The 13,219-nt window shown below is 51.3% G+C and overlaps 1 protein-coding gene across 1 annotated transcript in view; it reads right to left on the reverse strand.

Annotated features, from left to right (window-relative positions):
• SIM1 (SIM bHLH transcription factor 1) overlaps positions 1 to 5,333 on the reverse strand; it is a gene marked incomplete at both ends in the record, with an annotated part of 66,634 nt that extends 61,301 nt beyond the window's left edge. The window contains one exon of the mRNA XM_081093963.1: positions 5,159 to 5,333. Coding sequence (XP_080950089.1) covers positions 5,159 to 5,333 — 175 coding nt within the window. The remainder of the gene's footprint in view (positions 1 to 5,158) is intronic.
• Between the last annotated feature and the right edge of the window lie 7,886 nt (positions 5,334 to 13,219).

Below are 13,219 nucleotides of genomic sequence, written 5' to 3' on the forward strand. Positions count from 1 at the left end.
GGCCACGCTGGCTGCGGGCTCCCGAGCCCGCGGGAGAGAACGGAACTGCGGGCCCCAGGCACAGGTGGGGTCTAGCCAGGTCCTAACTAAACCATGGTGCACAAGTGCCCGCAGGGTTGACAACAGTGCTGAGTGGCTGCTGAAAAGAGTCTAGCGGTGTGGCCGGGACTCTGGGCCTTCGAGGGGGTCCGGGCCCGGCGATGCCAGGGTCCCCAAGGCGAGGCCGACGGGGCTGCCCCGCGGCGCTGGCGGCACTGGCGGCACTGGCGGCTCCCACGGAGGTTCTAGTTGGCGAACGGGACTCTGACGGCCGCACAGGCTCGCTCAGGCGGGATTTCGCTTTAGATGATGGCAGGTCCTTGGGGCAGTAGCCCGGGCAGCAGGAGGGCAGCGGGCGCACTGGGCAATCGGGCGGAGGCGTCCTCAAACCCTCGAAAGGCAGACTCGGTCCATTGCGGCGGCCTCCCGCTCGCGTTACCAGGCTGCGGCCACCCCAGGGAGGCGGCGGGGTCTCAGGGGAGGGACGGACTGACCGCAGAGCAAGGCCCTGGCGGGCCGGCCGCCACTATAGGCTTCTCCTAGCTGCTTTGGTCCGTGCTGGAGGCGAGGCTGAGGTTTAGACAAGGTCGCTGTCCCTGGTTTTGTCTGAGCCCCCGAGGCGGAGGACTCCGTGCAGGAGCCGCCTGCCCGATGGAGCTACCTGCAGAATAATGTTTGCCATGCAGTTCTCAGGCTCTGTTTTGGTACTTTCTGATTAGCATGTCCATTGCTAAATAATTGAAGGTTCTCACCTCCACAAAAAATTTAAATTCCATGGATCAGAAACTGACAATGAGTGGACTGCGAAAACCATAACATACTAGCTGTGCCTAAACATTCTCTTGAGAAAAACCTGGGCCGACAGATAAAGACCTGCAGCAGAAATCCACGGACTTGGTTGTATCTACATTCGTGTCTGCAGAACCTCAAAGCTGCCAAGATTCCCTAAAATTGAAAAGTTACTCCCTAGAAATCACGTTTGTCCTCAGGAAACTTGGCCTGATTTTGGCTTCAGGTGGGTGGTTATGCCCTGCTTGTAAGTATCGCACCATAGCTTACGATACCTTGTTTATGTTGGGGGCTTTGTTATTGTTTTTATTTGTGATCCTTCGTTTAAAGAGAAAAAAAAGGTATGTTTTTCATTGATCTGACCTACAATTTCTAGCACACAAATCTGCCTTGCAAATGCTCTGCACGGAGGTTAGTTCTGCATCTACATTTTAAGTCAACATCAAAACGGGAATCAAATAGAGAAAACCAGCATGGAGGCGTAAACTGTGCTTAAAGGCTTTTAAATGAGAAAAACTTATGTAAGAAAATAAACATGGAAACCTAATGCTCAATCATTTCCTCAAGCAGCAAGGAAAACAGCCTTAAATCACCATCCACGTGGGAAATGGGAGCCTCTTTTTCTCTCCTAGTTCTCCGCCTCAAAAAAATATAAGGCGATAAAGGGTTTCCGTCTTGAGGTGAATAGTATAGGAAAGGTCTGTGGAGGTTTGTTTAATCATCCTTGTCCTTCTAGCCCTTCTGGAGATTCACTTTCCTGCACCATTACTAATTTCAATTCTATAATTATTTTTATTTTCCCAGGACATCTTGAGAATGAAATAGTAGTGTGATGTTGCCAAGATTTTGAATGACTATAGATTTGAAAACATGTCTGATCCTTTTGAAGGTTATTCTATAAGCCGCTTCACCCCCAGCCAAAACTGTACTACAGCTGAATAACAAATACATATTTCTTCAGTTGAATTTGTCCTATTTTGCACACAAATAAAGTCACATCCTCTCTCTTTTTTTTAATCCTGCTTTTCTATCTTTGATCACATCATACATTTCTAGATGCCCTAATTTTCCCTTTGCAGGGCTATTTTAGAATAGGATATGTTGCCAATTGGGAGTTATGCAGTTTTAATGATTTCACAGTAATTTTCCTTAAGTTTTTTTTTTATTGTGAAATCTCCAATCTAATGATTTATTCTGTTATTCCAGACATCCATATCCCGTTTCTTTATTCTCTCTCTTTCTCTCTCTCATTTCCTCCTCCCTCAACAGCTCAATTTTACCTATTCAGATAAATAAAAGCTGAGTTTTGACGGGGGGGGGGGGGGTGTGATATTCAGCAACTGGAGGGGCTAACAATATTTTAGGAATTAAAACATTTTTCAAATGCAAGTATGGAAGGATTTTTGTTTGTGGATTTAAGACTTTTGGCATTACAGACTAGTACAGATGAAATGTATATGAGCGAAAACAATGAAGTATTATAGTCATTGTTATGCTTATAAGATGTCACCAGATTTATTAATTATTTTAGATTATATATCTTGCAAAATCCAAGTTACATGTGACGGAATGCTTACCATTATGATACAACTATCTCCCATCCTTAAAATAAAATTTTATTGAAGACCTACTATGTGTTAGGATGGTGTCAAATGTAAAAATGAACCATATTGTCAAACAAATTATTTTCATTTTTCATCACTGAAAAATGAGATTATTCCCCCATATAAAGTATCCATTTCCCGCACTGCTATGGAGCCAACCTTGTCTATCCCCTGCCTTCAGTCAACAGCTAAACCCAAATTTGGCACCCTCTGCAGGTTGTGCCTGGTTCTTCCTCTTGTGATTATTTTACTCCTTTAAAACTACTGGGTGTTTTTGTTTGTTTGTTTGTTTATTCCTATTGCTGTTTAATATTTTTAAAGGCTATGTTTGGATTTTGAATTTTTGAAGCTAATCTACCCTCAAAATTAAAACCTCATTCCTAGCAGCAGCTGTTCAGATGACCCTGTCTAACTCACTGTGTGGAGGCTGTGGGGTGAGTTATGAGCTCAACAGTAGCTGGAGAAATAAATGATGTGCCCAGAGTTCACACATCGTCCATCCCCTCCTCCCCATAAACTTACACTCACCCGCTGAAGGGAGAGGAGGGGCCCAGGGCTTGTGAGGAAGGTGAGGGGGCTGCAGAAAACACAGTGGCCCTTAAGGTAGCCACACGGGACCAGCCTAGCCAACAACTAGACTCCAGCCAGAGTCTTCGCCAGTGCTCTCTTTAAAAATAACAAGTTGGCTAAAACAGTTTACTTTTTGTTCCTCCTTTTTATGTATCCTGAGATTTGCACTTTGTGGAGTTAGCACTTAAATAAGAAAGCTTGCTCTCTTAAAAAACAAAACAAAACGACAGAAACCAGTCCTATCCCCTCTGGGCCTGGCCAGCATGCCTGCCCAGGGTCTGCAGGACACAGATGAGGGCCCTGGCCTGGCAGCTCCCGGGCTCTGGGGTCCCTCTCTGTGCCTACCCAGGAAGTTGGACCTACTATTCTCTTCATCCCAAGATTACTCGCAGCCCCACAAGCAGCACCATATGCTTCTTCTGATCAAACAGCCAGCGACATTGGCACTGATAATTGATGAGACCCGCTAGAAATCACGCAGAAAGGGAGCCCACTGAGACCGCAGGGGCTGACAAATCACTGCTAATAATCCTGTTAGGAACGGAGGGAACAGCGGAGTTCGCAATAGCTTTATTTTTATAAAGTAGGCGCTGACAGTATAAAAGACAACAAGGTCTCTTTTTTAAACATAAGGCAGTGTAGCATTGTAATAATGTTCCCACTAGCAATTCTCAGCAGAGTTTAATGGGAAATGTGGTTTTTAATATATGTTTCCTCCTTTTTCTTTTTTTCTTTTTGGTCTTTACTTTTTAGGTACTTTAGGTTTTTATTTCTTTCCTCCTGTAATTTCCAGGGTCAGAAGAGACTATTCAAGGAACTGCTTTAAGACAAAACAAGTATAACACTACCTGTAGTTTTATGGTAAAATTGAACTATAATTTGAAATTTCTCCTTTGGTATCCCTGACTATTTGGGTGCATGTTTTGCAAGATTTTGATTCAGATAATAACTTTTAGTCAAGATCAAGCAAATCGAAAACTCCAAATCAAATAATGACTATTTCCTTTCCAATATTCTCTCAAAAGAAAACAAACCCCATAGTCAAAATCAACAGTAACATAAACCTCTCTGGGTCAAATACTGTAAGAAGTTCTGCTTTGTAAACAAACAGGGTGCTTTCTCTGGGGTTTTTGTTTACTCGGCATTCTCTCCTTTACATTTCAAATCCCCTCCCTCAGGAAAGGCATATCTAAAATGTACATATTTTAAATCTGTTGATGTTATTTGAATGGGGGTAAAGAAAAGATGGGGAAGTAGGAGAGAGAAGTGTCCTTTTCCCAATGAGTATAAGTGGTTTTATACAGGAGAATGTTTTTCGAAGGCTGCTCTGTTCTCACACAGCGAATCTTCGTAATCCAAATACACATTTTTAAACCATGCCAACAACTCAGCTCAGCGATTCTAACTTCTGGCCTTAAAAGATAACTTTTCCAGGACCCCTTTGCCAACCTACCTACCACCTGGCAGATATTTTCTAAGTGGGCTAGCCATCTTAATTCAATCTTATGTATTTCGGGACTAGCCTATTATCTCAGCGATAATATCAAACCCAGAGTTGCAAATCACATGCTCCAGAGTTAGCTTCAGAACCTGTGACTGTCTCAAAAACCCAAGATAAATTTGCTATCAGCAGTCAACGAGATTGGGTAAATTCAGGACATCTTTGTTCATGAACATGCTTGCTCCTCCATTGCAAAATTATAAACATAGAGAAATTATTATCTAGTTTAGTTAGCTTCACTTACACGGGGTCTATCAATACATAGCAAAAATACAAGAATTTGGCAGTGTTCCTGCCTTCTCCTAGATACAATTCTAATGAGAGGAATGAATGAAAAAAAGAAAGTCATGTTTGGATTAGTAGTACTTTCAATTGAGCCCCGTATCTGAAGTGTTGACAAAAGCAATGTTGGGCTACTTCCCAACCAAACGTATCTGGTGGGCTGAACGGAAAGTATTAATGGGGAAGTAGAAAGAGCCACAAAAAGGCAAGAGGATTTCTAAGTTCAGAGAGGTCCTTAGTCAAGCAGCCATGCTAAACTTCCCTTTGCAGAGAGTGTGTGAAAGAAAGTATGAATGTACTTCTCTGCCCGTATGGTGGCTGGCAAACCCTCTACCCCTTCTGTCTGAAATTCCATCTGGGCAAAGTCACTTACCTTCTGGGAACACTACTCTCATTTTGAGATAGCTGGTGGTGAGTCTGATTATGGATGCTTTGTCCAGCTGCGAGGTGATAGCCGAGGGCAAAGGCAGTAATTTAGCCAGTTCATAGAATTCACTGTTTTCCTTCTCCCTCCTCGTCCGGGCAGCATTTTTGGACTTCTCTTTCATTGTGTCTCGTTCCCCCTTTCTTCTTACAACATACGCTCCACAGATTCATCCAAAACCAAAATAAACTTTCAATTAGAGATCATTTTTGGGGGCGAGGGGGCAAAAAATGTAAAGCAGACATTGAATGAAAAGACGGCAGTCTTTGCTTCGGTGTATTGGTGGTGGTAAAAGACCAACGCAGAGAACAGAAAATATTTTCTTTAAAAATACGGGATGCAAGGATAGGAAAGCTGCCGATCCGATCCGGAGCAATCTGGGCGACCCCGGGAGTTTCTGGATGTCAGATGCCAGCAGGACCCCTGAGGAGCCAGCCTTTCCTCCGGTTCCGCGCTGCGAACCCCGGCCCCTGGAAAAGCGACATAATAATCCCCGACGTTTGCTCTTCGGGCCCTCGGCAGTGGAGACGGCGCCGGGCCCTTTTGGGGAGAACAGGACAGCCGGGCGACTCTCTCAGGCCCCTGTGAAGACAACAGCATCAGAGCGTCAGAGATCGGCGGCTCCGCGAGCACTCACGCCCTCCCCCGAGTTCCGGAAAGGGCCTCGGCTTCCCTCGGTATTTTTGTTTGTTTTGCAAAGTACGGGACACCAGCGGAGAGACGGAGCCCCGTGCAAAGGACGCCCGCTCGCGCGCCCTCGCCCAGGCCCACCGCATTCTCCAGCCCCCCGGGAAGTCGCCCCAACCACGAAAAGCCTATTTTGAAGAGACCCCGCCGCCGGTGCCCGCGCCCGCCCGCGCCGCGTGCAGGCGCCCGTCCCAGGGAGCAGGTCTCTGCGGCTCCGAATTCCGCCTCCAGGCCCCCCATCTCGGCAGACCTGCAGCTTGGCCAGCTCTCCAACTCGGATGGGAAGTCTCGGGGATTCCTCCAAAAGTGGCGCTTACACATCAAGTCCCGCGGGACGCCCGAGGCGACCCAGAGCGCTCCCTGCCCAGCAGGGGCGGCGCCGCGCCGGGCCGGCCGCGCCAGGTTAACAGGTGGCACGTTCGCGACTGCCCCTCGCCGGCGCGGGGGCGGGAGGCGGTCCGGCCGGGCCCCGGCCGGAGAGCTGCGGGGCCACCGGGGTGCGGGGTGCGGGCCGCTTCACCTACCTTCAGTCCCCGCCGGCGGCCCAGCGTGCGGAGGCGCCCGCCTCTTAATGACACTCATGTCTACGGTCCAACTGGGCAACGCGCGGGCCCCTCCGCGTCCCCCCGGCCGAGCAGCGGGGAGCGCCCTGGCTCCCTCGCCTCCCCGGGTCAGGCACTGGGGGAGGGTGCGTGGGAGGATGGGGATGCGGGCTTTGGGGCGCGTGAGGCGGTGTGAGAGTCCTCCTCCTCGGGAGTTGCTACGAAGCCAGTATTATTCCTAATTGGAAGCCGAAAACGCACCCCCCCCCCCGTAACTTCTTTATACCTTTCGGGGTTTAGCTTCAACTTCACTCCCGGGCTCCCTTTCTCCCGCCCTCCCGTCGTGGCATTCACAGACCTCCCCGCTTCCGATTGGTCGGGCGCGCCTCGGGGCGCGGCGCTCATTGGCCAGACGAGCTGAGTGACGCGAGCTGAGTGACGCTCCGTTCCCCCCGCGTCCCCGCTCCAGGCTGGCAGCCTTGCCACCCGCGCTGCCGCCGCGCTCCTAGCCAGCCCCGGGCACCGGTGTCTGTGCTCACCCGCAGCCGCGGCTGCTTCGAGCCTCCCCGGCTTTGCGGGCGGCGTGCAGGACCCGCTCTCCCCGCGATCCCTGGGGTCAGGAGGCTAAGCCTTCGGCCCCGAGCGCGGGCTCCGAAGTGCTGGGGGTGCCCGCAAGCGCCGGGCTGCGTCCCGGGGCCGCAGAGGTCAGGCGGGGGGTGGGGAGAGGCTGGGGCTCCCGGCGGGCAACGTCGGGAGTCGCCCAGACGGCGGGCGAGGTTCTCCTCAGGGCGGACCCGCCGGCCGCGCCCTTCCCGTGAGCAAGTTTTGGGGCCCGAGGGCGCTCCGGGCCGGTGTTGGACTTTCTTTTCTCTTTCACGTTTCTCCGAAACCACGGCGACACCGAATTCATCGCCAGGGAGATAAATATATGTCTTTCAGTGAATCCCAAATTCGAAATGGGTAGAGTTGGGGGGCTGATCGGCTCCCCGTGGAGAGCTCAGCGTGGCGTTTCCCTCCGGGGAGTAGAGCGGGGACCCTAGAGGAGCAGAGGCTACGTTTCAGGCCCAAATGCAAGTAGATAGCTCACAGATCCGTCGCGTTACCTGTGAACGAAGACTCTTTGTTGGGTTTTGTTTCAGAAAACAAAAGCCCAACCTGAGTATTCCTCACGGAAAGGATACAGTCTCCGTGAATGAGTTGAAAGCATTCACAACTCCCCAGCAGGAGCCTTTTAAACAAACTCTCTTAAGTACCATTGCGGACAAATTTTACCTTGGAGAGACCTGCCCGTTTGACTCGCCTTCTCTCTGTCATCCGAGGAAAGACAACGGATAGCAACGGGGAACGCTGACTTGTCCCCCAGGACAGTTTTTGCTGCCTACGAACCCTCCCTGCGGGCGCTTCCCGCTTGTCCGGGGGCTGCGGGCGCCCCAGCGTCCGCCCTGACGGTGCGCTGGAGGCCCTTGCTTCCTCGGCCAGAAGAGGGGGAGAACGCAGCCATGCCGCACGCATCCTCTCCTTTTGGGCTCTAATTGCCGCTGAGAAAACATGCCCTGAAGAGGGCTGTGTGCCATTCTGCTGAGGTTCGGAACCACTTTAAGCGTGTCTGTTAAAAATACAGGCATCTGCCACGTCCTTGCCGCCTTCGACGGCAGTGAGCTCTCAGCACAGCCAGGGCTTTCTGGGGGTATTGGCACATCTGGGAAACACCTGGCAAGCGAAGGTGAACATTCGGGATAGAAAGAAAGAAGAAGCGGGGGGGGGGGGGGGGGGAGAGAGAAACTAAACACGGAGATGTTGTAGGTGTTTCAAAACTGGGACCAAGCGAATGGGCTATAATCTAGAGCAGAAGCTGGAGCCCCTTAGAGACCTGGTTCTGGGCGGTTCCGACCACAACGCTTTGTTCTTTTAACAAGAGCTGGGTAGGAATCCAGAGAACTATTACGGCTCCCGTATAGACAAGGTTCTAGAAAGACCAGGTAAGATCAAGTCCCTACTACAGGTAGAGAGGGGGTGTATGTTTGCAGAAGGCTCAAGGACCTTCCGTGACCCTTCTTTCCCCAGCTCCAGCCTGGACGGACCTTAGGGGTGAAGTGGGACTGCCTGCCAGGGGGTGCAGGGACACTTCAGGGGTAAGGAGTGGTTTTCTATACTCCGTCTGTGTTCTAGAAAGGATTTCGGTTAAGCCTGCGGTTGCTTTAAACCCTCTCTCTACTTCAAACGACGTGCAGGTGTGTTCGTGCTTTCTCTGGAGTCTGAAACCCTTGCCTCGGCAGGAACCCTGAGGATTAGGCGGTGCCCCCCTCCCCCGTACGGGGGGCCTTTCACCTGGAAGGAAGGCAGTGTTTTGCCTTGAGAAGCAAGATGAGCAAAATGAGTCTGGAAGTCCTGGCACCGGAGGCGATGTCCTGGGGGCCCAGGCGGTCTGCACCGCCGGCCCAACGAAGCCCAGTTGTTGATGAACCGAGTGAAAGTCCCTTAGTAAACAAACGGATGCACCGCCCTGTGGTGCCGGCCGCTCGCTAAGTCCTCCGCACACAGCGGTCGGAGCCGCGTTTACCCAGCGAGTGCATTAGCATGGCGGCCGAACACCTGTTTTTCTAATCTTTGAACCTAGGCTGCAGCGGGCACCAGGCTCCCCCACTCCCCGCCCGGCACGGGGACCCGCCTCGCACCCCCGCGGCGACCCCGCCCTCTGCCCCGCACGCGCCCCCAGCCAGCCTGGGGCGTGAACCGGAACCTCAGGTGCCTCCCACGTGTGCTGAGAATTTATGTCGGCCTCTAGCAGGGGACATTTTAAATACGTTTCTTGAGACTAAAAGGCGAATCCCACCCACCTCTTTGTCAATATAAGGGAGAAAGTCCCGGGAAAGAACAAGAGGAGCACACGCAACCCACCCAGCCAAACGGGTCCTCAGGGTCCAGGCCGCCCTTTCCCTGCGCGGCGCCTCCGCGCGCAGCCCTCTGGCCCTCGGGGTACCATCTACGAAGCCCCGGAACGCAGTCCTCACGTGGGGAGATGCAGGCACCGATTATAAACATCTGGCTCCTCCACCGTCCCCCACCCGAGACACACACACACACACACACACACACCAGGAGGGCAAACAGCCCAGAGCGACCGCAACGTGGTGCCCCTGGGAGTCGTTTCCACCTTAGGGGCGACTTCGGATGAAGCCAGCCTCTGCCGGCCTGGACGCCGCCACCACCACGTGCAGGCGCCTAAGGCTCTAGTCCCGGGAGGGAGCCGTGTGTGTCCGACCAAGGGATCCTAGAACCAACTTGTCTGTGTGCGCCCGGAACCAAGAAGAGGGAGCCTCCTAGGGCCGCTTGAACCTCTCCCAACATCGGCAACGCCCAGACTGGAAAAGCTGAACCCCTGGGTTATAAAAGGCCAAGCAAACGCCCAACGGAACTCCTGGACGGCCTCAGCGTGCGGCCGACCAGGGCACCTTGTGGTACCAACCCCTACTTGGGCAGGGACCTCGTCCTGCCTTCTGGTAACTCCTCTCTGAGCTCTGACGCTTGAGCACGTTATCAAACCTAAAGTGATTTCTGTGTTCCCCCTCACCCTCCACACCAGTACCATTTTTTACAAAGACTGCTAGGGACGCACACATGTACGTCTGCACACTTGCACATCACATATATGCAATTGTACAAAGCATACAGGCACAGATCTTACTCAGTGGCCAAGGTCAGGATGAAGGATATATTTACAATCAAGATGCAAAAAGATATTCACTTAAACATCTCAGTATGCTACACCCAGATGTTCACTCTCTACCACTGGAAAGGAGAATTTTTCTAGGGAAATATTAGTGTCCAGGGAAAGACTAAGGCTGTTGTCTTGCATGGATGGATGTGAATCCTGCTCTGGCCCCATTTTATTGCTACATGTAGACTCTGTGGTGTCCAGGCAGAAACAAGAGCCCCTTAAATCTTTAACCCAGTGGGAAAGGTCTGCAAGTAAACAAAGGATAGGATGAACCTCCAAAAAGTCAGGCCATACTTAATATTTTAAAAATTGCAGTAACTGTGACTTATTTGATTAGGATGTTTTGGAAATTATAAGATATTGTATGCAAAAACAAAATAGCCCCCTTCTGAGGTATTGCTTCTCAGGTACCTGACTTATTGACCATTGAAATGTAAATAATAATAATAGTTTCAGTGGTTACACACTGTGGGGGAAAGGGGAGAAAAGACACCAAGCTGAAAAATAAGATTGGCGACTGCAGGTAAGGTTGTTACATAGTTTCTCTTAATATTCTGGATAATATTTTCCACTCAGATTTTGACCCTGTGGTCTAATAGACCTTGAATTCACTGCTTAGAAAACGGAGTGCTTCTTAACTTGTGCACTGTTCGAAAGAACTAGAAAACTCCAATGCTGAACCTTCTGAGGATAGGAGCCCACGGGTGCCTGCTGCTCCACGGGCACATTTTACACTTTTCCTTTCCAAAAACCCAGCTAGGAATTACGTGTGGGTGAGTCATCAAAGCTGGGCACAGAAGCACAACCAAGGCGATCAAAAGTTGAAAATCAATGTTGATTTGAAAATTTGGGTGGAAAGATACTTGGATCCCTCAGGCCCAATCATGCGGTGTGTGCGCTTCAGGAGCTCAGGCCAGGCCAGGGCTCAGGAGTGGAGGTGGGGTGGCCTCAACAAGAGTGAGGGGTATCTCAGATTTGGGTGGATCCAGGGGGTGTGTGCTTCACTCCTTCCCCCTTTGAGAGCCTTTGGATTAGGTCTCTATAGAGCTTCCCCTTTTCTGAGGGCCAACTTTGTACCTGGGACCAATGTACCCAGGGACGATGCAGTGAGCGCCTGAAGAGGACCCCCCAGCCTTCCACCCTCCGGGAGTGCGGAAGGCATTCCCAGGAGGCGGGTCTCTCTAATCCATAAACAGAGGGCCCACCGGCTTCCAGACCTGGCCAAGCCTCCAGTCACTTGGGGTGAGGGGCCGGGGAAGTACTGCTTTTAAATATGGACTGCCAGACCCACTCTGAGTAGGAGTCAGAAATGCCTGTTGGACTAGGGAGTTGGCATTCGGTAAAGTGTGGGCGGGGAGGGGTGATACGAACACCAGGCAGCTCTAGCAGGAGCCGGTGAGAAGGCGCTCAGAGCCAGAGGGGCGGGGCAGCCGCCTCCCACCGCGCAAGCAGGGCGCATGTACCCCCCTTTACAGCAAGCGGCTTTACCCAGCTGGGGGCACGGTCTGACGGATGTTGCTGCGCCGCCAGGTCAGAAGCCTGGAATTAGCTGCTGCCTGAGCCTGCCCTCCTGGCGTCCCGGGAAGTACCTCTGTGCTGGCCTGGGCCCTGGACCAAGAGCTTCCAGCGGAGGCCACTGGGCGTTTGGGGCGCATTTCTGAGCCCCGCCCTCGCTCTCATCACCTTTGGGCTGGGACCTGGGGATCTGCCCTTGAAAACCTGGTCACCAGTTGCTCCTGGAGGTTTTGTAACGTGAGCGTGCATTGGAATTGCCCCGAGGGCCTGTTAAAACGCGCATTGCTGCCTCCACTCGCAGAGTTTACCTGCAGATCTGGGGTGGGACTCAATAATTTGCCTTCTGACAAGTTCCCAGGTAACGCTGATGCTGCTGGTCAGGGAAGCACACTTGGAGAATCGTAGCTTCAGTCTGCTTTGCCAAGGCTTGTCTTGGGAGAAGACTGTCAGGAGGGACAAGATTGGAAGTGATGCTCCTGCTATTGCAGGATCTGGGTCATATGGCATAAACTCACGTGACCGGCTACTTGAGATTAGGGGTGAGGCTCACGGCTGTGCTGGGGTTGGGCCTCTGAAGATGGGTCATTCCTGCCTCCTTAGCAGAGATGATGATGGCCTTAGGATAGAGAGGAGGTTCCCTGGAACCTAGCCAGGCCACCCTTCAGTGGGGAGTTTGGCCTTAGAAGGGCAGGGAAGTGTTCGGGGCACTCCCAGAAAGTTTCAGGGACCCAGCAGGGCTACAGGGAAGAAGTCAAGAGGGTTGGGTCAAGACCAGGGGTAGAATACACTGGAAAAAATAGCTGATAAGCACTGGTTTTCCTTTCTGTCCCCAAACCATTCCCTAATTTTGTCAGAGTACTTAAGCATGAAGAGTCCATGATATGTGTAGTGTTGTTGCAGGGGAACAGTTCCTGGAGGAAGAGGGCCTGCTTGTGCCCACTGGGCCTCTGATGGTTCGGCCTCCTGTGCGGGACATTATGGATTATGACTGCCAGTCCTTGGGCACTTTCGTCATGTTTTAGTGTGCCTCTTCCACCATAAAAATATTAAAGGTTATGTTTTATAATTGTGTTGGTATAAAGGTGAGTGTAATTCAGGCTGGATTCATTGTCATGTACTCATTATTCGTATATTTATGTGTTTCTTCTGATTGTAAAAGAAATTGAAATATTCTGTGGGCTCCTAAAACTATCATGGGCCCTGGACACTGTGCCTATTGTGACCAATGGGTAAGTCAGTGCTACTCTGAGGTACATGGGGAGGATGGGGATGCTGGGCGTGCCTTTCCCAGCTGTGGCTTCTCAGCATCTTCGGGAAGCCTGGAGAGAGGTTTGGTACCAGGATATGTGTCTGTGAGTCACAGCTCTATTTGGTGTGACACTGGCCAGAGCAGCAGTGCTCCCACTGCACAGACCCTCCATCCTGCTTTAGCCACGTCCTAGTCCTAGGTGAGCCCCTAACGCTGGTGGAAATCCAAACAGATCAGGTTACCAGCACCATTCCTTATCTTAGCACCTGGCCTGCTTCACTTTTTTTAAAAAAGTTATT

Source organism: Myotis nattereri, assembly GCF_964212035.1.
Source record: "Myotis nattereri genome assembly, chromosome: 6".
Classification (NCBI taxonomy): Eukaryota; Metazoa; Chordata; class Mammalia; order Chiroptera; family Vespertilionidae; genus Myotis; species Myotis nattereri.